Source organism: Micromys minutus, assembly GCF_963924665.1.
Source record: "Micromys minutus genome assembly, chromosome: 1".
Classification (NCBI taxonomy): domain Eukaryota; kingdom Metazoa; phylum Chordata; class Mammalia; order Rodentia; family Muridae; genus Micromys; species Micromys minutus.
Window position 1 is genome coordinate 112,450,805 of NC_137969.1, and position 27,632 is coordinate 112,478,436.

The window sequence follows — 27,632 nt, forward strand, 5'->3', positions numbered from 1 at the left end:
TCAAAAATGTAGCTATTCCTCTTTTGCCTACCCTTCCAGGAGCTTCTCCAACTCCCAGGTCCAGGTCCCGGATTACAAGTCCCTACAGGAGAATGCTTTACAAAACTGCCTATCACATTAGAGGCTGTCTGTTACCTGTCACTTCTGATCAGGCTGCAGTCCAGCCTGCTCCTCCAAAAGGGAGACCGAGCTTTCTGCTATGGAAACAAGATGCCTCAGTCTTCCCTACCTGCCTTTTCCTCCAGTCAAGGACAAAGTTGATTCTTGCAGCCTTAGCAACCATGCCCTGGGTCCTCACTTTGGAAGCAATTACTCCTGAACCAGCCAATTAATCAGGCTAGACAAGTCTATCCTTCCCTGGAGCCATCTTAAAGACAGTCTCTCTGCTGCACATAGAACCCTTTTTGTGGTGAGCACTAGTCAAGACTTCTTTGAGGGCTGGGTATATAGCCCTTCAGTGGTAAAGCACCTGTTTAGTACCCATGAGGCCCTGGGTTCAATACCTAGTACTACAGGGGAAAAAAGATTCTCTCTCTCTCTCTCTCTCTCTCTCTCTCTCTCTCTTTGTGTGTGTGTGTGTGTGTGTGTGTGTGTGTATGTGTGTGAGAAAGAGAGAGAGAGAGAGAGAGAGAGAGAGAGAGAGAGAGAGAGCGCTATTAAGCTATATAGAACACAGCTCCAAAATTTAGAGAGTACTGTTTACTTTTGTTTATTTGAAACAACAGAAGACTTTGAACCTAATACAGCCATGTTATCCCAGCACTTTGGAGACTAAAGCAGGGAGGATATTAAGTTCAAGGCCAGCCTGGGCAACTTAATGTGACCCTATCTGAAAACAGAAATTAAAATAGAGCTTTTAAAAGGAGGGTGTGTGTGAAATAATAAAATGCAGTTTAAACGTTTTTACACTGGGGCTGGAGAGACAGCTCAGGGACAGAACAGCGTGTGTTCTAGCACACTCAAGATGCAGGAGAAGAAGGCCCTTAGTTCAATCCTCAGCACTGCTAAAAAAGAAGGGAAGAGTGAAAACGAATCAATGGAGAAGGAAAAGGCCTGTCCTTTGGACACTCAGTCCCTCTGGTCTTTTCTTAAAGGAAGGGCAAGAGAGAACTCACCCAACCCTGCAAAACCCTGAGGGAAAAAAGCAAAATAGAGGCAAAAAGAAAAAATAAAATAAAACAAGAGCTAAGAGCTGCCGATTGCCCCACCTAATCAGTCGTGGGGGGTTAGGAGAGATCTGGGTGTTGGGCCAAAGCAAAGCAAACAGTTTGGACTTAATCCTGTTACTCAGAAGCACACAAAATGATCATGTGCCAGGAACACCTCCAGGCAAGACTGGGCGACCTTTTTTGGTGGAAGCTTTCTGGCTTCCTCCTGCATCTTCCCTCTGCTGAGCTGCAGGCGCTGACGCACTCCTCATTATGGTTTCGTAATTGGTCTGGGACTTGTTCTTCATCCCCAATTAATCATTACTCTTTACTCGGGGAAGAGCCTGAGAAGGCGCGGGTTCATAGAGAAACACCATACAGAAACACCAGATTAGTAAAAAGGGTACAGGAAGCTTGGCTCTGAGAGGATTGGCTGGCTGAAAATTTAATGGAGTTACAGTGAGGAGGGTCAAGTAATCCAGACAGAAAGGGCTGACAAAAGGAGGCGAACTCAGATCAGTACTCGGGCTTCTCTTTGGAAGGACACTTTTACATAGTTTAAGGTTTGGTTTTATTATGTGGCCAAGTCTTTGAGCAGCCCAGGCCAGCAGAGAACTCTTGGTGGTCCTGATGTAGCCTCCTGAGTGCTGGGTTGATAGGCATGTTCAACCATGCTGGGCTTTGCAGTGTGCTTTGTTATGGCAGCTAGTCGAGTGACTCAGGAATTTCTCCTTCATTATAAAGTGTAGGGATTTGCTTTTCACTTGGGATGAAGCTGAGAAAGTGCAGGATCTTAACTTTCCCAGTTACTCTGCCTGACCAATTAAGTAACTCCATCTCAGGTTGACTGATAGTTTAGAAATGATACTTTTTGATTCTGCTTCAATAGTGATTGATGACCAGGAGGAAGAGGAAGAGGAGAAGGAGAAGGTGAAAATTGAAAGCCAGTCTAAAACAATTCTTCCACAACATAGAAGTCTTCCAATGGGGCCCTGTAGAGAAAACCTTCCTCTTGGGGCCAATCATTTTTCTTTCTATTCCTTTCATGTAATTAACAACAGAACAAGTAGCTATTGAACTGCAGAACTCAAAGCATCATTTTCAAACCTTGTCTCAGCTTGGGTGGGGGCTTATCTAACATGCAGAACTTTAAATACCCTCATGGTAAGCCTGATGGGTCACCAGTCCATGGCATCCCCCATGAGCTGCTCCTATGATTGCTGAGGGCAAGGCTGGGCACACAGACTCTTTCTGCCTGCAGGATTGTAAGCAAGTACTTGCAAAACACAGTCACGGTGCATCCAGATAAGCTCACGTTAAGGTGTGCACGGTGACAGTATTGCATTTAGCCATGAGAAACTAGAAGATCTTGGCTTTTTGGACTTAGAAAATGACAGGATATCAGTCTGTAGTCCAGGCTGGATGATCTGGGTTCACTATGAAGCCCAGGCTGATGCCAACTTCTCCTGCCTCAACCTCTGTGCTAGGCTTGGTAACAGCTTCCAGCTCAAAACCATGTCTCAAAATGTAACTTACCTTTACTTTTAGAGGTTAGTTGTTTAACCTTGGGATGGTAACAGACTCTTTCACTGTGTCAGCAAAACAAGCATTCTCCCAAACTGGGTGTGTCTGTAGCTCCCAGGTAAGAAGAGAGTAGATCCGTGACTTGCCAAAATTTAGTACTTACCATCTCACTGCCTGGGACTGGGGTGGAGATGCTAAAATGTAAGATCAGGATTTTCACCCAGGAGTACAGTAGATACCAGAGGAGTGTGAGGATGGACATTTCAGTCTTAGATAATGGCGGTAGTGCAGATCCCTGGAGCAAAGTTTGAGAGCTCACGGACCAGAGACCAGTTTTGTTGTTGTTGTTTCAACTTTCTCCCTCCCTCAACAGTCCCACTGGGTCTCCTTTAGTATCACTGAATAATATGCTATAGGGGAAAATGTTCTGTAGTTTAAAATGCCACACAATGGAGGAAATTCTGCATAACTAAAATGCTGGCTATCCTGGTCATTACAGCAGGATTTATCGTGGAAAATGGATCGGTGGACTGGTTGCCCCAGAGAATCAGTAATGTAAGGCACCGGTTCTAGGGCATTCTTTGCTCCCTACCAGGATACCAAAACCTGGGATGGATGCTCAAATTGCTTATGAAAAATGACTTAATATTTGCATATACCTTGTGCATATCCTCATGTATACTTTAAAATCACCTCTGGATGATTTCAAATACCTAGTGTAATGCAAGTATCATAGGAAGAGTTGTTATACTTTATTTTGTAGGGAATAAATAATGACCAAAAAACAAAAACACCCCAAACTCTGTACATGCATAGTACAGGTGCAATTTTAAAAAACAAACAAACAAAACCCTAAAAACAAAACAAAACAAAACAAAAAAACCAAGGTCTTCTGAAACCCCAGCTGGCCTTGAACTTACTACATAGGTGAGGTTTACCTTGAACCCCTGATCTTCCTGCCTCCCACTTTTGAAGAGCCAGGATTACAAGTATACACACCACCACACTCAAATGCCAGGTGAGCCACCATGTAGTTGCTGGGAACTGAACTCATGACCTCTGGAAGAGCAGCCAGTGCTCTTAACTGCTGAGCCATCTCTCCAGCCCTGAGAGAATGGTTTCTATCTGAGGATCATTGACTCTGTGGGTTCAGAGACATGATGTGACAGGCCAACTGTGCAAGAAGAACGTGAGAAGCTGAGTGTGCAGACATATGGTGGCTGCCACTGAAATGAGAGAAACCCGAGTTAGAAGCTGCTCGTCACCTGATAGTCTCTGATTACTATGTCCAGTGATCTATCCAAGGCACTGGGAAAGATAACTGAACAAGCATCGCTGTGTCCAGTATCTAATATAGCCTTTCTGAATTAGGGTTGGAGGAGGGTAGGCTGTCTAGGAAAAAGACTTTTAAAAATAAAAACAAGAAGAGGTCTGGTGCTGGAGCCAAGTTGATGGATGCTTGTGGAGTCTGAAGGAAACACTGATAATGCAGTCCCTGAATTCCAGCAGTCAGGCAATGAAGATAGGGGGGTTAAAGTTCAAGGTTATCCTCTAGGCTAGCCTAAGAGCCTAAGGGTGTGGCTCAGTGGATAGGGTGCTCTCCACACAGGTGTGATGTCAGGTCAGCTGCCTAGCCCAGCGCAGAAAGGGTCTGATGGGCATGGCAGCCTGTCTTTAATTCTAGAGTGAGTCTAGAGCAAGTCTAGGGGTGAGCTGGCTTGCTAGACTGACTGCATCTTAGAGCAGGTTCAGAGAGAGCCTCCTCAGCAAATGAAGTGGAAAGTGATAGATAAAAACCTTTAAGGTTGGTGACCTCTGGCCTGCACATGTCCCCCCACACACGTAAACATGCAAACACACACTTGAACACCACAGACATGTGTAGGGGGTGGTTCTAATGCTTTGATTGGGAATCTGTGAGTGAAAGCTGAAGGTGTAGTTCCCCAACGGGTTCTTGATTGATCAATAAAGATTTCAGCAGCCAATGGTGGGGTGGAAGAGGCAGAACTTCCAGGTTCCCACAGACAGAATTCTTGTTCCCAGACATGTTCTGACCCCTGTGACCAACAGATCTGGAGGATGCTGGCTTGCTCTCTTTTTTTTCCCCTGGAAAAATCAGCTTTAGGCTCTATATCCTCCTATATCCCTTTAAACACACCAAATTTTTTAAAAATATTAATTAATTCACTTGTGGGTGTATGTGCCAGGGCACGAGTGTGCAGGTTAGAGGACAGTTCTTGTAATCTCATGGGTTGGGATTTGAGGTGGGATAAGAAGTGGAAAAAGAGAAAGCCAGTGGAATCCCAGCATACACCTGTCTTGACTCTGGACACAGGATGCCAAGCCCTCCTACACTCTTGCCGCTGCACCTTCCATGCCATGATGGGCTGGCTACACCTCCAACTGTCAGCCAAAATGCTGTTCTTTCTTACATTGCTTTTGCCAGGTATTCTGTCACAAAACCAAAAAGAAAAAAAAAAACTTGTTAACAGTCCTCTGTGTCAAAACTGTACTCGCCCCAGAGGATGCTCAGCTTAGGATCCAGGCACACTCTATCATCCTCATACATCAGCGACATGATCACTTCTGCTAAAGGTGTTCCTTTTAAAGCTAGTGAAGAGAATGCCTGCAAAACCCCCTGGGGGGAAAAAAAAGGATATTGACGTGCTATAATAAGATTCCCTAAGAATCAGCTGCCATTTTAACAAAAAGCTACGTCCGTCCACTGAGTAGCTTCCATATGGCCCTTTCCCTACCCTGCTTTCAGCCATCCAAGAGAGGGCTGATCTACATAAAGAATGCCAGTGAGCTCTGGCTCTAGATGGGTCTGCTAGTGAGGAGGAGAAAGGAACTTAAGCCCCAGGTTCCTCATCAGAGGCGTTCTTGAGTGTCTAGACAGATGCTTGGTCACCCAGTGTCACTCACCCCCATTTCAGCTTTGTCAGTAAGCCCAATCCAGTCTGTACTTCCTTCTTTCCTTCCTCCCTCTCTTCCTTCCTTCCTTCCTTCCTCCCTCTTTTCTTCCTGCCTCCCTTCCTTCTCCTCTCTCCCTCTTTCCCTCCCTTTCTCCTCTCTTCCTCCTTCCCTCCCTCCCCCTTTCTCTCTCCTTCACTCTGTATGTCCCTCCCTCTCCCTCTCTCCCTCCCTTTTTCTGTCCCTCTCACCCTTCCTCCCTCTCTTTTCCCACTCTCCTCTCCTCTTTCTTTCTTTTAGATTTTCCCTTTTCTATTTGAGTTCACCCTGCCACTGTGTATTTCAGACTGCTCTGGAACTCCCAGGTTCCACTTGTCTCAGCCTCTTGACTGTTGGGATTGTAGTCATGGTTTACCCCTGTTCTTGCTGGTCCCATTAGCATAGCCATAATCTGAATATAATCTAACAGAAACCCCAATGTTCTCCAAGAGTTCTGTCCTCTCAGGTAGGGCAGTGATGGTGCACATTTTTAATTCCAACACTTGGGAGGCAGAGGCAGGAGGATCTCTGTGAGCTTCAGGCCAGCCCTGTCTCAACACACACACACACACACACACACACACACACACACACACACACACACACGTAAAATCCCATTATTACCGATGCTGGTTATTCCACTATTCCTTTCACACTGGCCATATATGAATTCTGCCTTGTGTATAATGTAGTGCTGGGACAAGAAAAACAATAAGGATTTGCTGAAAGGTTCCAGGAGCCAGCTGAGGGAGTCCAACCAGCTAGGTTTGGAACAATTTGAGCAGCAAAGAAAGTTGCAATTTTAACGTACTGTAACCCACAGACTGAACAAGCAACCCAAGTTCCTAGAAGTACAAATGAACACTTGGTTATAGAGGATGGCTCTACCTTGGGGATAGAGAATAGACTACCCCATGCCAGCTAATTAACAGAGAGTGAAGAATTTAAAGAAAAAGCAGGATTTAGTAACTGTTAAGGTGATGATTGTGTGAATCCAAACCCAGCCATAAGAGAATGAAACGGGACTGAGCATTTGTCAAACAGGGTATCCAGACTGTCTAGAATTATCTGTCTATAAAATACTAACTACCTCAAAACAAACACAAAATACTACCATTTAACTTTACAGAAAAAACTTGGCAGGCACTGTCTTAACCCAATGATAAGAAGTAACCGCCTCCCCAGGAAGTCAAATAAACACCACAGGCCTGAGCAACATTGTTTCTTTAGGACTGCTGCCCAAAAGATAAACTGAATCTAGTTACGAGGATTCTTGGATCTGTAGTTTTCAAAGATGAAAAGTTCACCAACGACGGACAGAAATTGTTCTAGGTGTCAATTAATCACACAGCTCAAAGACTGTTAGGGGATGTTTTTATGCATGCTATATATTTTTTTCTGATGCAAAAGCAAAATATATATAATTTATTTTTATTTTATGTTCATTGGTGTTTTGCCTATGTGAGGGTGTCAGAGACCCTAGAACTGGAGTTGCAGACAGTTGTTAGCTGCCGTATGGGTGCTAGAAATTGAACTCTGGTCTTCTGGAAGAGCAACAGTGCTCTTAATTGCAGAGGAAGCTCTCCAGCCCGCATGACATACTCAGTTGTAGATTTCTGTGCAGTCCCGACTTTGGTATTATTATTATGAAGTACCACCTAATTCAGTATTTTGTAAAACATTATTCTCCACCATCTACTGATTGGGTAGAATAAAGAGTTGTAGGGGCTGGAGAGAAGCTCAGCAGTTAAGAGCACTGACTGCTCTTCCAGACGTCCTGAGTTTAATTCCTCACAACCACACTGTGGCTCACAACCATCTGTGATGGACTAGGACGCCCTCTTCTGGTGGGTCTGACAACAGCTGCAGTGGACTCACATAAAACAAATCTTTTTAAAAAATAAAAAATAAAAATAAAAACGTGTAGCTGGGCCGGTGAGAATAAGGCAGGGCTTCCATGTGCAGAAAGAGAGGGAGAGAGTCTCAGGAGCGGGACCAGAAGAGTCACTCGCCGTTGGGACACCACAAAAAGTTTAAGATGGCAGGTTAGGGGCCACCAGGCTATGTGGCTGGCGATTAGGATGGGGAATAATCTAAGGCCAGAATTGTGGAGTTAGAATAGCTCAGAATCTGTCCTGTTTAGAGCCTGAAACTTTAATAAATATAAAGGTCATTATTGAGAACAAAGGAAGGCATAGAAAAGCCATACTTTTACACAAGACTGTTGACCAGAGCCCAGATTTGTGTAGGCCTGGTGAGCATAGTTCAAAACCAGTGGTTCTGGAACTGGGTTTGTGGGTTAAAAAGTAACAAGTACCTATTGACTATATAGGAGATCCTTTGCTAGGATGCACTTGGAAATGTCCATGTAATTGTAGACTCGCACACATACATATACACACGAACACAGACATACACACACACACACACACAGGGGGCCAGACAAACAGATAGAGTCAGGCAGGCAGACAGACAGGACAGACAGACAGAGAAGACTGTGATGGAGCAGTGTAGCTAACTGTTATAGGTGGCACAGAGGAGAATTCAATATATCTTTCAGGTGTAATCAGGTTTATTAGCAAAAGTTGAAACTCATTAAAATCTTTACTCATTTTCTGGTTATTCAAATATTAGCATGTTCACTGAATACTTTGCTTAGGCTACAGGACCTTCTGAGTCACCATGCACTGGGTGCTTGTTAGATTAAGCAATGCTATGATGGCTTCCAGCTCAACCTCCTTATCTATGAATAAAAGATGACAACAGCCACCTCTTATTGGTTTCATTTTCCTGTCACTGTGACCATCCATCTGATAAGCAATAGCTAGGACTGCAGAGATGGCTCAGAAGTCAAGAGCACTTGCTGCCTAGACAAGTTACAGTTCTATTGCTGTGAGGAGATATCACAACCAAGGCAAGTTATTAAAAAGAACTTGATTGGGGGCTTGCTTACAGTTTCAGAGGGTTAATTCTTGAGCATCATGTCAGGGAACACGGCAACCAGCAGACAGGTCTGGTGCTGGAGGAGCAGCTGATAGCTCACATCTGATCCCAAGTTACAGTCAGAGAGACTGGACCTACTGTGAGCTTTTTAAACCTCAAAGCCCACTTCCAGTGGCAATCTCCTCTAACAAGACCACACCCCCTAATCCTTCCCAAACAGTTCCACTAACTGCAGACCACACATTCAAACACATGAACCCATTGAAGTCATTCTCATCAAACACCACAGTGCTTTTACAGAAGACCCTAGTTCTGTTTCTAGCACCTACATGGTGGGTTTGAATCCATCTAAAACCCCAATTCCAGGGTATCTAAAGTTCTCTTCTGACTCTGTGGTCATCACTCCCATTCAGGCAAAACCACTCATATACATAAATAAGGTAGCCTTTAAAAACAAAAAGCAGCAAGAACTGAGTGCACACCTTTAATCCTGGCACATAGAAAGAAGAGTCTGGCCAATCTGTGAGTTCAAGGTCAGCCTTATTTATATAGAGAGGTCCAGGCCAGTCATAAAGAAATAGGGAACCCCTGGCTATAAGGAAGAAAGGTTTATGTTGGCTTATAGTTTGAGGCAGTACAATCAAGTGACTCCATAATAGCAAGAATGTGCAGCTAGGACTCCTTGCATAGGGTCGCCAACTGTCCTGGGCTTTGCCTGTTACATACACTACTGGCCAGGCTGTAAATCATTGTCTACATATCAGCATGCATGGAGGAGACTCAGTCGTGATGTGTGAAGTACAGCAGAAAATAAAGCTTCCATTTCAGGCAGCATCTGGCAATGAGCCAAACATTTTATACAAGTAGGAAAACAGCTATTCATAGAGCTATGCTGCCCTGGGCCCAATAGCCTTCTGAGCAAGTCTAGGTTTCTGCATCTGCACCCAGTATCTTGTTGACAGTGACCTACAACTACAGTTAGTTTCATTCCCAACTCTGCCTTTTTCTTGACTTCACTTTATTCTTAAAAAAAAAAAAAGAGATTGATTTTGTTACTGGTTTATATGCACGTGTGTGTATATGTGTCTGCATGTGACTATGTGTATGTGGCCATAGAGACATTAAGAGGCCTCTAGTCCTTGGGAGCTAAAGATACAGCTATTGTGCTTTACCAGATTATAGGTGCTGGGAACTGATTTCAGGTCCTCCGCAAGATCAGCAAATGCTCTTAAGGGTTGAACCATTTCTCCAGCCAGATCATCCTCTATCTTAACACTGTCTCCATTCATTGCTCTAGAAACCAGAGGAGGCTTACACCCCATTCCTGGCTTTTTCCCAATTACAATAAAGAAACTAGACTTTTAGAACAGGATTGAGCCCTTGGGAGTCAGAGAATCACCCAGACAGAACTTTGCATGGCTCTGTATTTGAATGGAAACATTATACAAGGGTGAGTAGTTATTCTTCACCAGAGGTGAAAGGGGGTTAGAATTCTTTCTCCCCCCTCTTTCTCCTCGCTCCTCCATGGCTCCTAGAACTTGTTCTGTAAACAAGTTGGACCTTGAATTTAGAGATCTGCCTGCCTCTGACTTCTGAGAGCGCCACCAAGAGAGAACCACCAGCCCTGGACCCTAGAAGGAGATTAGAATTGTAACCATTGTAGGAATCTGAAATTGATTTCATTCCTGTGAAGGGGACTAGGAAGAGATATATCTGTGAATATCAAAAATAAATCAAATGTATGTGGAAAACTATCAGACACTGTCCCCAAATTAACAGGCTAAGTTAAATAAGAATTGTTAAAAAGGGGTGGTAGTGGAAGGGTGGCCCAGTGGTTAGAGCACTGACTGCTTTTCCAGAGGTCCTGAGTTCAATTCTCAGCAACCACATGGTGGCTCACAACCATCTGTAATGAGATACAATGCCTTCTCCTCTGTAGTGTATTCACACACATAAAATAAATTAATTAAAAAAAAAGAACCGTCAAAGAGGCAAGAATGGATAAGGAATTGTACCTGGGTGTTGTGGCATATACCTGTTATTCAAGGGTGTAGGAGATGGTGGCAGGAACATCAGAAAATTAAGGCCAACCTTAACTACATAATGAGTTTGAGGCCAGTTTGAGCTACATGAGAACCTGTTTCAATAAATTAATAAACAAACAAATAAGTAAATAACTCAAGCAAACCAAATATTGACACACAGAAAAGAGAAAACCGCAGTGGGGGACAGGCTGTGAGGTGAAGGAAACCAAATAGCAAAAGCCACAAACACCATCTTGAGTCCCAGGTCAGGCCTAAGAGCTCAGGGCTAGGGAGATTCGAGAGGCAGGACACAGGAGGAGACTGGAGGCAGGTTCTTACAGAAAGAAGGAACAGGCTGCTTGGTTACTCTAAATCCACAGAAAGGGGCCTAATGACAGTAACTACATGCTCTGTCTGCATCAAATGGCCTGCTTTATTATTTATTATTATTATTATTATCATTATTATCATCATCATCATCATCATCATCACCATCATTATTAAACTAATTTTTATTTAATTGTCTGGTTAGGCAGAAACTTAAATTCATCCTTTATTATGTTGAACAATTAATCTCCTTCTCCCTCTTCCTTTCCTTCCCTCTTTTCAAGTTGCTCAGGCTGCCCTTGAGTTCTGTCTTTCTGCTTCTGTCTATAAAACAGCTGGGACTCCAGGTGTGTGCCACATTCAATAGGACAATTTTCTTACTTTTTTCCTTGTTTGTTTGTTTTTTGAGACAGGACCTCTCTGTGTAGCCCTGGCTGTCTTGGAACTCTCTGTAGACCATGTTGGCTTCAAACTCAAAGATCTGCCAGCCTCTGCCTCACATATGCTGGGATTAAAGGCCACCACTGCCTGGCCTGAATCTAACTTTTAACAGAAATGCAGTCTTTTGACTGCATTTGGGGTTTGGGGGGTGTTGGGATTCTGTAAACCCCACCTCTCAGTTACCTAGCAACAGCCAGGTATAGCCCACCCCTCAATTACCCAGCAGTGGCCAGGTATGCTCCGCCCCATTGACCTGACACTATAAAAGGAGCTGCTTGACCCCTCCTCTCTCTCTTGGCCTCTCTTGCCCTTGTGCTCTTACTCCTCTACTTCTCTCTCTCTCTCTCTCTCTCTCTCTCTCTCTCTCTCTCTCTCTCTGCCTCTACCACCCTCTTAACCCTCCCATGACCTGAATAAACTCTATTCCGTACTATACTGTTGTGTGGCTGGTCCCTCAGGGAAGGGATTCCCAACATGGACCCCCCAGAGGCATCTCCCTTGCCCCAGGCCTCACCACACCTCCATGGGCCATATGTCCCCCACTCTCTTCATCCTTCCCCTAACATTGGTGCCGTGACTCTGATCGTCATCCTTTCACAACAGGGGGAGTGAAGCTTGGCAGTATAGCCCCTGACTTTTGTGTGTGAGGTCCTGAGTTCCACTGCAAAGTTTTGAAAATGTTAAATAACAGAATGCTACTACATAAATCAGCAGCTCTGCCCTTGTTCTCTGTCTGCTGAGGAGTCATGAAAGCATGTGCCCCTAAAAGTTGTTCAGCAATGTCCTTACCAACACCTTCAGAGATGGAGACAGGAACAGCTCAAGTGTTTGGCAGCAAACCAAGAGACACACAAATCCCTGCACCCCTGCAGCCAGCCCTTCACCCCTGCAGCCAGCCCTGCACCCCTGCAGCCATCCCTGCACCCCTGCAGCCAGCCCTGTACCCCTGTAGCCAGCCCTGCACCCCTGCAGCCAGCTCTGCACCCCTGCAGCTAGCCCTGCATCCCTGCAGACAGCCCTGCACCCCTGCAGCCAGCCCTGCACCCCTGCAGCCAACCCTCAACCCCTGCAGCCAGCCCTGCATCCCTGCAGACAGCCCTGCACCCCTGCAGCCAGCCCTGCACCCCTGCAGCCAACCCTCAACCCCTGCTCAAAACAAGAAGCAGAGGAGGGAGGAGGAACAGATTCAAGCTCCAACATGAAGGAACTCAAAATCATGCCTGAGTGACAGGGCTCCCATCCAAAGGAGCCCCAACCATTCAAACAAAACTCCCAGAAAAAAACGTGATCCTGCATGGGGGCTGGTGTGGGAAGTGGCTGCCAATGGGTGGGATTACAAGTGTGAACCATCATACCTAGTTAGTTTTTTATTGGAGGGGGCCTTATTCTGTTTTCACGGAGGGTCGCCCTATGTAGCCCTGGCTGGCTTGAAACTCACTAGGTAGACCAGGCTAGCCTTGAATTCATGGTGATTCTCTTGCAACATAGGGCAACTCACAAAGACAGGAAATCCCTGTACCTAGCTGAGTCCTAAAGCACCTCCCTTCAGGGAGGAGAGGAGGCAATAAAGAGTGTGGGGGAGGGGCAGAGGAAACAAGGCCCTGTTACCTGCAATGGGGCTGTGCACAGGTGGTCACAAAAGAACAGACATAATATACAGTCACTGATAATTGGATACTAGCCCCAGAAAGCTCTGAATACCTCAGAAACAACTCACAGGCCATATGAAACTCAAGAATAACAAAGGCCAAAAAGTGAAAGCCTCAGTCCCTCTTAGGAAAAAGAAAAGTGTATAACACCTTCTCAGAGTGTGGTACACCTAGACCTTAGATGATTAATAATCCAAGAGCTAGGAATATGGCAATTTTTGGTATTCAAAGATCATTATGTTTAATCTATACACACCAAGAAAACTGATTATTTCCATGTTACGTTCTGTTCTACATGTACTTTATGCTTATGGTAACTAGTAACATTTCAATGCATACTATCAAACCTCTAAAAGAATTAAGTATTGACAAAAATATATTCATATAGTGTTATGCCAAGCTGCTTTTAAAAATCTGTACATGTATCTCTCTTTTTTAAAATAAAGTTGTAAAAAAAAAAAAAAAAGAAGAAGAAGGAAGAGGTGACTCACCTGAGGAGCTCACGTGGGCTCAGTCCCCAGCACAGAATAGTTAATAATTTTAATAATTAATAATAAAATCACCTCTTTCCAAAGCTAAGAAGGACTAAGTGTGAGACTGGCATAGTGCTCTATCTGGAAACAGCAGTTAGGCAGGTTTCAAGTCACAGCCAAACAACCCACTTCGACTACATTTTCTGGATATTTTACATCGAAGCCTCACAGGGCCAAAATCACTCAGGCAAATTCCAGGAATGCTTTTTTTTTTCTTCCTTCCCACTTTTCTAGACAGGAACAAAAACCACATAACTTCACTCCGAAGATTCATGAAGAGGGTTGTTTGTACTGAGCCGTCTGATGATGATTGAGAAGTCTCACCGGTCGCCCACACTCCCAAGGGTGTTCTAAGAAGAAGCCTGTGTGTGTGTCTGTGTGAGTGGGTGGGAGGGGGAGAAAATGGGAGGATTGGACTTATCCTTATTAAACAAACAAATAAACAAACAAACTCGCTAGAATTGAAAAATTCATTAGATACACTTTCTGCAAGAAAAGGGAAAAATCCATTTGTGGACAATATTTCTAAGACAAGAGTAACAGTCGGACGGTCCCGTGGAGCTCTGACTTCTGGACCCCTTTTGCAGATACCAGAGTCAGCACCCACCCAGAGTCCAAACATTCTTTCCCGACTAGAACAGTTCCAGGTGACTTTAAATAAATACCTAATACGGTGTAACAACAGTGCGACGCGGAGATGTGCTTGTACCGTACTGTCTATGCGCTAGACTCCAGGGAGTAGTAAGAAGGTAAAGTCCAGGATGCTGTTTCTGCTATTGCCTGGTTTCCACCTGAGACTAGTGGAACCCCAGGCTGTAAAAGCAAGCTGGTCCGGAGGAATCCTAATCATGTTCCTCATTCCACAAGCTTTGGGCACCCTTCAGGCTGATGGGGTTAGATGAAGTTTAGAGTGTGGTCGCAGCCGGTTCATTCACTGCCTCTCATCTGGCGTGGGGCAGGCCACACAGGAACCTGTGTGGGAGGAACTGAAATAGACCTACACAATGGAATTGAAATGTCTCGAGGAAAGTCCTGTCGTGGTGGTGGGGGGGAGGACGCAAGGAGAGGATGGGGCGGGGCGGGGCAGGGCGGGGGCTGGTTCTGGGGGAGGAGATAGGAATGGAGAGGTGACATTTTGGCTGACTGTCAAGGGCAGCTGATAGGAATGAACAGCAAAGATAAAGAACATTCCATAGCAAAGGGAGAACAGAGCGAACTGGGGTGTGCCGAACGACTGACCGACTGTTTGTCTTGGGAATGGAGAGATGCTTTTAACCAGCTTTCAGAGTGCTTGCTACTCCTGGAGACAAAATGACCAGCCACCTGTGTCACCCCTGTGACAACCACATTCCCTGTCCTAATCATGAACTTTACCTAAGGCCCCCATACCAAACATGCATGGGCATTGTCTTTTCCTTAACCTTTACAAAGAAGTTTTAGAATAATGATATGAAACTCTCCAGAGTCAACAGTGAGAAATCTATGTATGCCAAGCCGTGTTCCAGGCCACGGTGGCACACACCTTCGATCCCAACACTCTGGAGGCAGAGGTAGTCAGATCTCTGAGTCCAAGGCCTGAATGGTTTACAGAACAAGTTCCTGGACCGCCATAGCTACACAGAGAAGTTGTCTCAGAAAACAAAACAACAACAAAGACTAAAGCACAAAAAAGAAGAAGGAGGAGGAAGAGAAAGGAAGGAAGAGAAAAGAAATCCATGCTTGCTTCCCTTTCTTTTAGCATCAAATGAGTTTCTACAACCTGCCAGGTTTCATTTGGACATTGGTTAAACTTTCTATCAGCCTTACAAAGACATATTTCATCCTCAGAATCTGAGAAAGGAATTAAGCTCAGAGAAGTTAAGTATCTTGCCTGAAGATCAACAGACTCTCACTGGCTGAGCCAGTCTTTAAGGCAGGGTTACTGGCTGCTAACTCCTATTGTGTAGAGCAGTTGGGAGAGCAGTAGCCTGGCAGAGGTGAGGACTGTGTGTCACCTTCAGCACCACAACAGTGGTGGTGGCGGTGACAGTCAGTGGTGATGATGATGATGATGATGATGATGATGATGATGATGATCATATCTTACCAATGAGTACCATCTAACTGGGAAGAGTAAACTGATGTGTAAGTTGTCTGTGGAACCCACTCAATAGTCCTTATAAAGTCTAAAATGCATTTCAGTTGACAGCAATAGCTCTGGTCCCATTGTCCCCAGCTCTTACTTTTCTCCTTTTCTTCCATCTATTTTTTAAAATTAATTAAAATTTCATTCATTTGGTATATGTAGTTCCTAGGAATTGAACTCAGGTGAACAGGCTTGGTGGCAGGTACCTTCCCCACTGAGCCATGTTGCTGGGTCTTCCAATCTACTTTTAATCTCTTTATAGTAATATTGATAGGTCACTACCAGAAAAAATGCTTGGCTTAAAAGAAGGAAGAAAGGAAGGAAGGAGGGAAGGCAGGCAGGCAGGCAGGCAGGCAGGCTGAGTGTAATGGCACAGACCTTTAATCCCAGCACTCGGAAGCAGGTGGCTCTCCATGTGTTTGAGGCCAATCTGGTCTACAGAACCAGTTTCAGGACAGCCAGGACACAGAGAAACCTTGTGTCAAAAAGCTAATCGATAGATAAATTAATTAGTTAATAGAAGAAAGAAGAAAGAGATTACTGCTTAGATGGGCAATGCAGTATACAAGCTGCCTTGTGTCTCTGTTTGATCCTTTGAGATGTTAAAAGGTGAAAGGGCCAACATGATCAGTTTTGCTCAACCTGTTTTTTTTTTTCTTTGTGTTCATGTGGGTGAGACTGCACAGACATCTAGGCATCTTAGTGTGATTCTTTAGGGATTGTCCAGTTGTTCCTTTTTAAAGCAAGGTCTCTTATTGGCCTGAATTTCAGCAAGTGTCCCTGGGGCAGATGTTCTCCAGGGAGTTCCCCCAACATCATTGAGTGTGTGCCGCCACAGTTGACTTTAAACAGCAAATCTGTGTTTCTGGGGATCAAACTCGGGTCTTGGTGCTTGCAAGGCAAGTACTTTACTGACTGACAGATCTCTGAGGCCAACTCAACACATTTTCCACAGCAGTTTATGCGGGCCCTGGAAATGTACGCAAGTCACTTCAACTAGCCATGGGGCAATTTAAAGAAGAATTCATTTTATTATTTTTGGGTGGGTGTTTTGTATGCATGTATAGCTGTGTACCACACATGTGCATTGCCATGGAGACCAGAAAAAGGTATTGAATCCCCTGGAATGGGAGTTATGGATTGCTGTGAGCCACCGTATGGGTGCTGGGAATCAAACTTGGTTCCTCTGCAAGAACAAGAGCTCAAATGATCTTAGTCACTAGGCCATCTTTCCAGTCCCCATCAATTTCTGATACAGGAAAATAGCAATTTAAAAAGATAAATTAATTAAAATGTCAAAACCTCTGGTAGTCTTCAATTCTCTTGGATCACTTTTTCATAATGTTGTAACTTCCTGTGACTAAGACCATTATTATCATAGCTTAAAATACAGTGAGTGAGTGTCTCTATGCCTTGAGCCCTGTCAGTATTAGACTTCCGGATGACACCGGTGACAAATGTACTCTTGCAATAAAATTAGGAAATAATGCTGCACCTCAGCTAGGGAAGGAGGGAAGAGAAAGTTACCTGTAGTGTGTGTAGAACCACAGACAATCGTGGAACAAAGCCAGAGGCCAGCAAAGGGAAGCATAAAGCAAGGTAAGGAATTCAGACACAGTGAACCTCCTTCCCACATTTATAAGGGAACAATGACACTCCTGTTTCCTTAGTAACTTACCTACACAACAGGTGAAGCCTGCAGGGACCTTGGCTCCCTCCCAAGAAATTGTGTTCTTGTAAAAAGACTCAAAGGTGAAGGCCAGACTGCTGGCATACACCTTTAGTCCCAGCCCTTCGAGGGCAAAGGTGGGCAAATCTGTGTGTGAAAGGCCAGACCAGCCTGGTATACGTGGGTGAGTTCCAGATTAGCCAGAGCTGTATAGTGAGACACTGTCTCAAAAAAACAACAAGACAAAAAACCCCCAAATGAGCTCATAGGTTTTCTAACTCACTGGTCCTCTTTCTCTGAGATATGTAAAACAGAGATCATTTAAGCTCAACTAATAGTAAAATTTATCACCATCCCCCCAGTTGATTTTCTTCCATATAGCTCTGACCATAGATCCAGTGATCTCCAAAGTTTCATGAGCCTGATTGGTTTGGGGAGCATAAGTTCCCTATGGACATAAGCTCTCAGGCACATTCTAGGCCATGAATGGGTGACGCCCCCTAGACTTCTGTGGTTCAGATCTGTCTCCTGCTTCCATCACTTAAAGTTCTGCTCCTGGCACCTGGGCTCAAGGAGTACACCAGTCTCAATTGATCACAAACTGGACAGCACTAAAAATAAAAATGTAGTGAACCAGCCATGTCCATGATACAGGAGAGATGCACCGGGGCTTATCTGGAGTCTAGTCCCCAGGTCAATGGAACATGGAAACAGGTAGAGTCTGTTTTCCAGGCTCCCATTTCCAATTTTTTTCTCTCCTTTTTCAGGCACTGTTCTAGTTTCTAACTGAAACATCATGTGTTTCAGGCTTTGTCCCTAAGGCAACAGTGTTCATAGGTGGAACTTTTGGGAGAAGATCAGATCATGGGAGTTCTGACCTCATCAATGGTTTCACAGCATCAACGGGAGATTGGAAACTGGCAGAAAAGCCAGGAGGCGAAACCTAGGTAAAGAAAAGTCACCACTGAAGGGCAGCTTTTGTCCCTGGCCTACCCACGCCTATGCTTGCTTCCCCAGAACTGTGAGTCAGAAAGCTCTGTTACACTGTGCACCGCTGACCATGATGCTCTGTCTTCTCACAGACCCAGAAAAGACAGATCCAGGTGACCGTGGGATGAAACCTCTGAATCGTCGAGGTTGAAGCTCAACTACTTTACGTAGATGCTCCCAGGGAAACGTAAATTAAGACTACACGGCTATTCCACCTCACCATAGTTAGGATAGCTATCACCAAAAAGCCAAGTGCTGGTAAAAATGTGGGGGAAGAAAAATGTTGTTGGAGAGGATGGGAGATGGCGTGAACTCTACAAAAATGAGTACAGAAGTTTTTCAAATATAACCATGCGATCCAGCTCTGGTACCCTTGGGAATGTAGGAAAGGAATCTAAGTTAGCATAGAACAGAGATGCACGCACATCTGTTTATTGCTGGGTAACTCCCAAGGGCCAAGACACAAAACCAGCCTAGATGTCTACCAACAGATGAATGGATAATACTGTGATACTATACACAATGGAGTTTTATTCAGCTCCAAAGAATAACAATTATGACTAATAAAACTGTGTCATTTGTAGGACAATGGGTAGAACTGGAGATCATTATGCCAAGCCATGCCACACTCTGAAAGACAAGTATTGCATGTTTTCCTTCATATGGGAAATGAATATATATGTAGATACACATATCCCTATATACACATATGTATATGTATCATATACATAAGGCATGAAGGTGTAAGGGGAACTCTTCAGAGATGGAAAAGGATCTATGATGTGTCAACGGGACTCAAACTCAAGTCACCTTGCTTCAAAGAGAAGAACATCAGTTGATAAAATGTCTCCACCAGACTGGCCCAGAGGCAAGTCTACAGGGCATTTTTTTTTTACTGATGATTAAAGATTGATGTGGAAGGGTGCAGCCCAGTATGGGCAGTGTCACCCCTGGGCATGTGTAAGAAAGCTGGGTGGCAAACCAATGGGCAGTATTTCTCCATGTTCTCTGCTTTGGAAGCTGCCTTCAGCGGATATCATGAAAACAACTGTTCTGTACAACCACGGTTTAAAAGTCTGCAGTGAAACGTTTTTGTTTTTGTTTTTGATCCCAGCACTTGGGAGGCAGGGACAGGTGAATCAGTGTGTGTTCAGGGCTTTGTAGTGAGACCTGTCCCCAAACCAAATGACAACACAGTAAAAATACAAATAAAGATCTGTGTTGTGTTACAGCAACAGACAGCTGAATCCTATCTGCCACCAACAAAGGTTAGTTTCCAAAGTCTTCTTTCACTCATCCCTAGTGTAATATAAATTTGAAATAAACTCTGATTCAAAATACTACGTTGTGGCAAATTAAGTAAAAACTATCCATCATTTTTAAAGAGGGTAATGCTAAGGGGCACCATGACCAAGGAAACCAACCCACCCTGAGTTCCCAATCAGGGGCAAAATCAGGGGTGGGACCAATCAACTCCAAGAATCAGTAGTCCAGAGGGAAAACAGCTGTCCAGATAATTTGATGTTAGCACCTGGACAGAAAATGGGGGACTCAAGGGAGATGAAATACTTCATGTAAAGGGGGAGTCATCAAGGTATCTGGGAACACATTTCATAAGGTAAAAGCAACCATACATCACAGGTTCTGGAGTTTAGCAAGGCAAAGGAGTGAGCATATGTCAGGGAGTCACAAGCTGGTCGTAGGTTGAAAACGAAACGTGGTTTGCAGGATACATTAAGCTTAGAAAACAGAAACGGGCTGGAGAGATGGCTCAGTGGTTAAGAGCACTGACTGCTCTTCCAGAGGTCCTGAGTTCAATTCCCAGCAACCACATGGTGGCTTACAACCATCTGTGATGAGATTTGATGTCCTCTTCTGGTGTGTCTGAAGACAGCTGCAGTGAATGTACTCATAAATATAATAATAAATAAATCTTTAAAAAAAATAAAGAAAACAGAAACTTATATGGAGACTTAATAACAATGTTTGACATCGAGTCTCCTTGACAACAACATGGTTCCTGCTTGGGTTTCATGGACTTTTATTTCACAGTGGTGACCAACGTTTATTGGGTAATACTCTAAAGACAGGTATGAACTTTCTGTCTGTTAATCATTTCACCCTGTCCAGCCAAGGAGACACCAGAACTTCTCAAAAGTTTCATGTGTGGGAAGCCATGTTTTTGCTTCCTGGTTTTAAATCATAGGCCACTGCCATGTGGGCTAGAGTAGATGCCCACCTCGAAACATGTTTAGGCTTCTGTGTGGCAAGCTTATTGCTTTTCTGCTACACAATCTAAGGCAGGTCCCCTGGGAATGCACAACTGACATTCAGAGATGACCAAGCACAGAATCAGACCCTAGGGGAAAAGTGAAGAAAGTCTGCGTCACTGCTCAGCACACCCCACAGTAAGTGGGAACCCTGGAATTCAAGAAGGAATAGGCAAATCCAAAGAGCAAAGACGGATAAGCTGACATTGTATTGCATCATGGCAGTAAGAACTGGTGTGTGGGCCAACATCCCATCTGTCACAGGCCACACTGGCCATTACCAGCCACATGGAAATGTGGTATTTTTGATTAACACACCTATTCATGTCACTAACACACTTATGAGGTTATATCGAGTTTGCCAGTGTGCTTTAGTGAGGCTCCTATGAACTGTAAAAGTAGACACGTGATCAGCATTAAGTGTTCTTTGGGCAGCATTGTTCTGATTCTCCATGAAAGTGAGATTCTGGAACCTGTTATCCTAGATTTTCTTCCAAAGTTGGGGTTTGTTCCAATCTTAACTTTTCTCAATCTTATTAAAATTTTGTGCACATACATATAGAGGCCAGAAGTCAATGTTAATTAAACCTTTCCTTTTTTTTTCTTTTTTAAAAAACATTCTCACCCTCATCAATTTAAGATTTATTTATTTGTTATATATAAGTACACTAGAGCTATCTTCAGACACACCAGAAGAGGGCATCAGATCTTATTACAGGTTGCTGGGAATTGAACTCAGGACCTCTGGAAGAGCAGTCAGTGCTCTTAACCACTGAACCATCTCTCTAGTCCCCAAACCTAAATAATACATTAATAAAAAAGATTTATTAATTTTATGTGCATTGGTGTTTTGCCTGCATGTATGTCTCTGTGAGGATGTCAGATTCCCTGGACCTGGAGTTACAGACATTTCTGAGCTACTGTGTAGGTGCTGGGAATATAACTGGGGTCCTTTAGAAGAGCAGCCAGTGCTCTTAACCACTGGGCTATCTCACCAGTTCCATGAACATTATTTTTTGGAGAGAGTGGTCTCTCATGGGGCCTGGAATTCCTGCAGGTTGGCTAAGCGGCCAGAGTACCTCAGGGACCCTTTATCCCTGCTTCCAAGCACCGAGGATACAGGTGTGTACTGCCCCGCCTAGCTTTTCTATGTGGCTGACAGGGATCCCAGTCTGGTCTTCATGCCTACATGGTGAGCACTTTACAAGCTGAGGGATACCGTTACCCCATATTTGTATTTTTGAACTGGAGTCTCAGGCCTTGAACTTCTGTGTTGCTAAGACTGGTATTGAACCCCTCATTCTCTGGCCTCCACTTCCTAGACAACAAATCTTTTAATTGAGATTTTTTTTCAAGCCTCCTTCAGATTGAATATGCTTTTTGTTTACTCTGGCTCAGGAATGCCCAATGTTTTGACATCATGGCATGACCTTGTCATCTTCAAATGTGTTGGGCCACACTGGCATCTATCCTGGGACGCTGTGCTTCAGACTCCCTGCCTTGGTTCTTGCCAGTTGTGAAAAGTCTGTCCTCTGTCTCTCTGCCATCATTGAGAACCTTCATTATAAACCTCTGACCACTGTGACCAGGGTAGTTGTTTATTCTCTTGCCAAGAGCCCCACTCATCACTAGAAGAGCCCTTGCCACAAAAATGCCTCTAATTCACAGTTAAACAAGACAGACACCTAGGCCTTCACCATGACCCAGGCTGAGGAGCAGATCTGGTAGGAAAACAGCTGCTGTGAACAGACACCGGTCTGCCACAAGAAGGGAAATTTCCACCCACTAAACACAGGAGTTATTCCAAAGTTTGACTCTTGGAAGATTTCAGAGCTCTATGAATCTGCGCCTTTGGTTTCTCTTGGTTTGCTGATATCACTGCCCACCAGGGTACAAAAAAAAAAAAAAAAAAAAAATAGTCCAGGTTTAATGCATGAGTCATGGAGAGAAATCAGGGTGTTGTTTCTGTTCAATAAACTGGTAACAGTTATGGACTTTCCAATGTAGAATTGGAAGAAACTCTGGGCCATATGTATGTTCAACACAGGGGCTTCCTCTACGGTAACCCACAGCCTCTGCCTCCCTGGCTTTGTCTAGTGTCACACAACTGTATTTCCAGTGCCTCTGCTGCGGCCTTCTCCTCCTGCCTACTTACCCCAAACCTTCCCCCACTCCAGTGCTTGTCCGTTCTTTAGTGATAAGGTTTATCATGCAAACACTTCAGGTCTTTTTCAGATTGAATAAAGAAGTGAGGTGTTTGCTTGTTTGTAATCTTGGCTGCATCCAGGGAACAATTCTTTATAGTCTGGGGGCAGACCTGAGTCCATGCAAGAGGAAGAAAGAACTGGGGAGTTCATCTTTCCTATTTTGGCAACTGTTAGTCGGGAGAGCTGGGTACAAGCTGTAACCCCAATACTGAGGACATTGAGGATTACTGAAAATTTAAGGCTAACCTGGACTACATAGCAAAACCCCATCTCAGCACCCACAGAAAGAGAGGGAGGGAGGAAAGAGAAGAGGAAGAAGAAAACTCAGAGGAGAAGGAGGAGAGACACAAGAATATACTCAGGGGCTCTCACGTGTTTTTGAGGCCATCTTCCTTTACCTCACTACCTCGCCCTCCTTCTGCTCTGAGAACGGCAGACTTTGAATACGCCCTGTGTCTAGGATGCTCTATGTGCAAAGATGTAAAACAAGCCTCCTCCATGGCTCACCCATTCCAACGTATCCATCGTTTTCTTAAGCTCCAGGCAATGATCATATACATAGCACATGGTGAATTTTCAAACTAAAGAAACTAATCTGACCAGAACTTTGATCACAGTTACATTTCCCCGCCTTGAGACAGGGTCTCATTACGTAGTCCAGGCTGGCTTATAACTCACTATAGAGACCAGGCTTGCCTTGAACTCACAGAGATTCACCTGTCTCTGCCTCCTAAGCACTGGAAGTAAAGGCATTGACACCACCAATCCCACCTCTAATTGCTTTTCATGAACTATGCCTCAACTGTTATTTGGAGCTGAATTAAAATAGAATTAGATGAATTCACTGTAAACAATATGTGATTACTCAAATCATTTGGAACTTGCGTCGAGGAAGGTAGAGTTCATTCAGGAACAAGTGATACCCAATAGAAAATAGGGTTTAAAAGATGAGTCTCAGAGCTAGACAGAGGCAGGCAGATCTCTGAGTTCAAAGCCATCCTGGTCTACAAATCAATTTCTAGCATAGCCAGGGCTACACAAAGAAACTGTCTCAAAAAACCAAAACAACAAAAGATGAAGCTCAGGAGACTCTGGTTATTTATCACTGTGTTTTTACTGCGTCATCTTCAGAGATGAACGTGTGGTCTGTTTCAAAAGTCTTCTTCTCTGTAGAGGAGGTACTGGTGTAGAACTCCTTGGGGCTGTTGTCTGTGTTTCTAATCCAATTTCAAGAAAAGACATCCTAGGCTGGCCTAGAACTCTTGATGTCTCAGAACGACCTTGTATCTGTGATCCTTCCGTCTCCCAAATGCTGAGATTGTAGGTATCAGCCATAATGACTAACCTGCTTCCCATTAAAACGATGGGAATTTAACAGTGAGGTAATGGGGAAAATACCCATCACCACTCAAATATTAATACTCTTGAGTTTTAATTTTATTCCCCCTTTCAATAGATATTTAGTTCTTTAATTATATGTGTGGGTGAGATGCCCTTGGTTATCAGAAGGGAGCATCTAATCCCCGAAATTATGAGTAGTTGTGAACCACTTGATGTGCTGGGATCTGAATTAGGGTCCTCTGCAAGAGCAGTATGAACTCTTAATTGGTGAGCCCTCTCTCCAATGCCATATGCCTTATGTATGTATGTATGTATGCAGGTATGTATGTATAATGCCTTATGTATGTATGCATGTACATGTATATGTGTGTATGCATGCACATATGTATGTATGGACAGAATCTCATTTCAGTCCTGGGTGGCCAGGTACTTATTATGTTAACCCGGTTGTCCTTGGACATAAAGAGCCTGTCTTTGTTTCCCAAAAGCTGGGATCAATGAGGTGTGTCACCCTTCCCTGCCTCATAATGGTCTTAATTTAACTTTTCTGTTATCAGCATTTGCTCAGCCTCTTGCCTTGTGTCAAGAGAAAACATACATCTAAGATGGGTTTTTGGGTCCAAAGCTGGATAGATCAGCAGAACCAAACCACATGAGCAAGTTTTCACCTTGGCCCTGCTAATCGGTTTCGCCAGCAGCTATAAAACGATCTTGAGCCATTTCACCCAGTCTGTGGGTAGAATCTCTGTAATTCTTCTTTTAACCTTAACGACTGTGTCATATAGTCGTTAGTACAGAGTGGAAAGTACCCAGCCCTTTAAAAGGGCAATCTGGTCAAATATAGCTATATAGATGAGTCAGGAAGACATTGTACAAACTGAACAAAGCCACACACTGAAAGGCAAAACGCTGTATGATTTCACGAATGTGTGGACCCTAAACGAAGCAACAATGACGGGAGAAAGACCTGATGAGTGGACTGGGGTCTCTGGGGAGGGAATAGAGAATGCCAATCAAAGGGCACAAAATCCTTGACAGACAGACCAGGTCAGAGAGCACCACGTAGCAGGTGACTAGACATCACTAAGACAACAAATTTTCAAGAGACACCCCACACCCCAAAAAAAGACAGGCAAGCAAGGTATGCTGAGTAGCTTGTCATTCACCCCATCTTGTTTGTTAGCACCACAGTACATTGTACACATGATGGCTGCAGATAAAATAAGCCATTAAAAAATCAATAAGTAAATATTACACACTAAAAGCTAACACCTGAAACTACCAAGTTTATTTTAAGAGAATTATTTTATTTATTTTATGTACGTGAGTTCACGGTAGCTGTCTTCAGACGCACCAGAAGAGGACATCAGATCTCATCACAGATGGTTGTGAGCCATCATGTGGTAGCTGGGAATTGAACTCACGACCTCTGGAAGAGCAGTCAGTGCTCTTAACCTGCTGAGCCACTTCTCGGGCCCAAGATTTTGTTATGTTAATCTTCTTCTTTTTTTTTTTTTTTTTTTTAACCACCAGGCATGGAGACACATGCCATTAATCCCAGCACTCAGGAGGCAGAGGGAGGTGAATTTCCAAGTTCGAGGCTAGCCTGTTCTACAGAGTACATTACAGAACAGAGCAGCCAGAGCTGTACAGAGAGACTGTCTGGAAACAAAATAAAAATTAGCATCTTGTGAGAAGCCTATTCAACACTGGTCATGTCGTATATATTAATGCAAAGGAAAGCAGTAACAGTGGCTCATCTGAAATCTCTGTAATCCCAGATATCTAGGATGCCGTGAAAGCTTGGCTGCTACCAGGTGGCCTGGGCTGGACACAGCATGACAAAGTCTTTAAAAAAAAAACATCACTTTTGAGAGGAAGATGACAGTGTGAGAGAAACAAAACATACATACCAGGAATCCTGTTCAGTGTCACCCAGAAGTGTTCATCAGGACTGTAGGTGTCCTTGGACCAGGAGATTAAGTCCAGTGAGCGCTGGTCTGTGAGGACAAAGTTAGCAAACTCCCGTGTGACGGCCACATATGCAGTGCCAAAGTAAATGGTGAGACTGTGAGGGGCAGGGGTTTTTAATCTTCCTGTATTGTGCACGTATGGATTTTTATGGTCTACCAGCTCCTGGTGAACATACTTGGTCCTTACAATTGCGTGAGCAGGAGGCAGTACCCCGGGGGTGAGATTCTTCCCAATAAACCCTTTCAGGTACTGAACTATTTCTTTGTTGGTTTTCAGAGGAAAGTCCTGCCCGCAGGTGTTGAGGACATATTTCCAGGGGACCTTGGAGTCCACCAGATCTTTCATGCAGTTCAGATCAGCCTGGAGCCGCGAGAAGCCACCATAAACCACCTGCTCCATCCTAGAGGCCAGGAAGGCATTGGGGAAACAGCTTAGCAACTGCCGCACCGCCTCTTTGAAGGTCTCTGTCGCTTTACCATCCACGTGCACACAGTAGACATTCTGGGGCATGTAAATGGCCCTGAAGAGCCTCTCGAAAGTGTCGTAATCTTTGTGGATGGTAATCGTGAAAGCCAGAGGGAAGCGGGCTTCCTCTTCAGAGAGAGCCTCTGTTATGTAGTGATTTTGAAGCCTGTACCCAGAACAGGTGAAGTTTTCCAGGGTGGTTTTCCGAGCGCTGTCTACTGAATAAAAACTGTCCCCACTGAACATCTGAGAACAGACTTCTGCTAAGACTGAAATATTGGAAATGACCCTTGGGAAATGATTGTTCTTCCTCAATTTGTTATTGTAAATAAACATAAACATCAAGGAAGCAAGAAGAGATAGGCTAAAAAGACTGTACTTCCAAGACCTCATCTTCTAAAAGCAGGAAGTGAGCAAATTGTCTTTAGAGACAGAATTGGAGCAACTTCCTTTAACTTACTTTTTCCCCAAGTCCCAGTACCATCTTGCGTGGATGTGGTTCTGATGAGCACAGCTCCTTGGTTCCTTCTTCTCTCCCATTCCTCTTCTTAGCTTGCTGATATTTTTATTTTTTTACTGACAGACTTCTGAGGCAGCTCCATGGCTCAGCCTCCAAGTAACTTACAACCAATTACTACACAAAAATGCCCCACCCCAGGGAGGTTCCAGAGGCCAGTGACCCTACCTGTCCTCACAAAGAAATCACTGTCAGTGACCTTCGAGCCAGGCATTGCTCTGGAACTCGGAACCAAGCCTCTTCTCCCAGTGGCAGGCTGTTAACTGTGCCTGCTCCCTTGGCTTCCTGTTAATCATTGCATTTAAATGACTCGGTTTGTTTGCTTAACCAGCTCTGCCCAGCTAAAAGCTTCAATTCGGAGCATGTGAACACTGCCTGGAGAGAGACTGTGTCAATAAAAAATGTCCTGCTTGACAATAAATTGCTTAACCCGGCCTTTTTCCACACATACTCCCCGCCCCTCTTTGTACAGACTGGGTATGCTTTCAAACAAGGCGGATGACTAACTGTGGAGCCAAATTCTTTCCAGGGCT

The 27,632-nt window shown here is 44.2% G+C and overlaps 1 protein-coding gene across 1 annotated transcript in view; it reads right to left on the bottom strand.

Moving 5' to 3' along the window:
- The window catches only part of GCNT2 (glucosaminyl (N-acetyl) transferase 2 (I blood group)), a gene marked incomplete at its 5' end in the record, with an annotated part of 98,244 nt that extends 71,269 nt beyond the window's left edge, over positions 1–26,975 (bottom strand). The window contains one exon of the mRNA XM_080917035.1: positions 26,057–26,975. Coding sequence (XP_080773161.1) covers positions 26,057–26,975 — 919 coding nt within the window. The remainder of the gene's footprint in view (positions 1–26,056) is intronic.
- Positions 26,976–27,632: the final 657 nt, after the last annotated feature.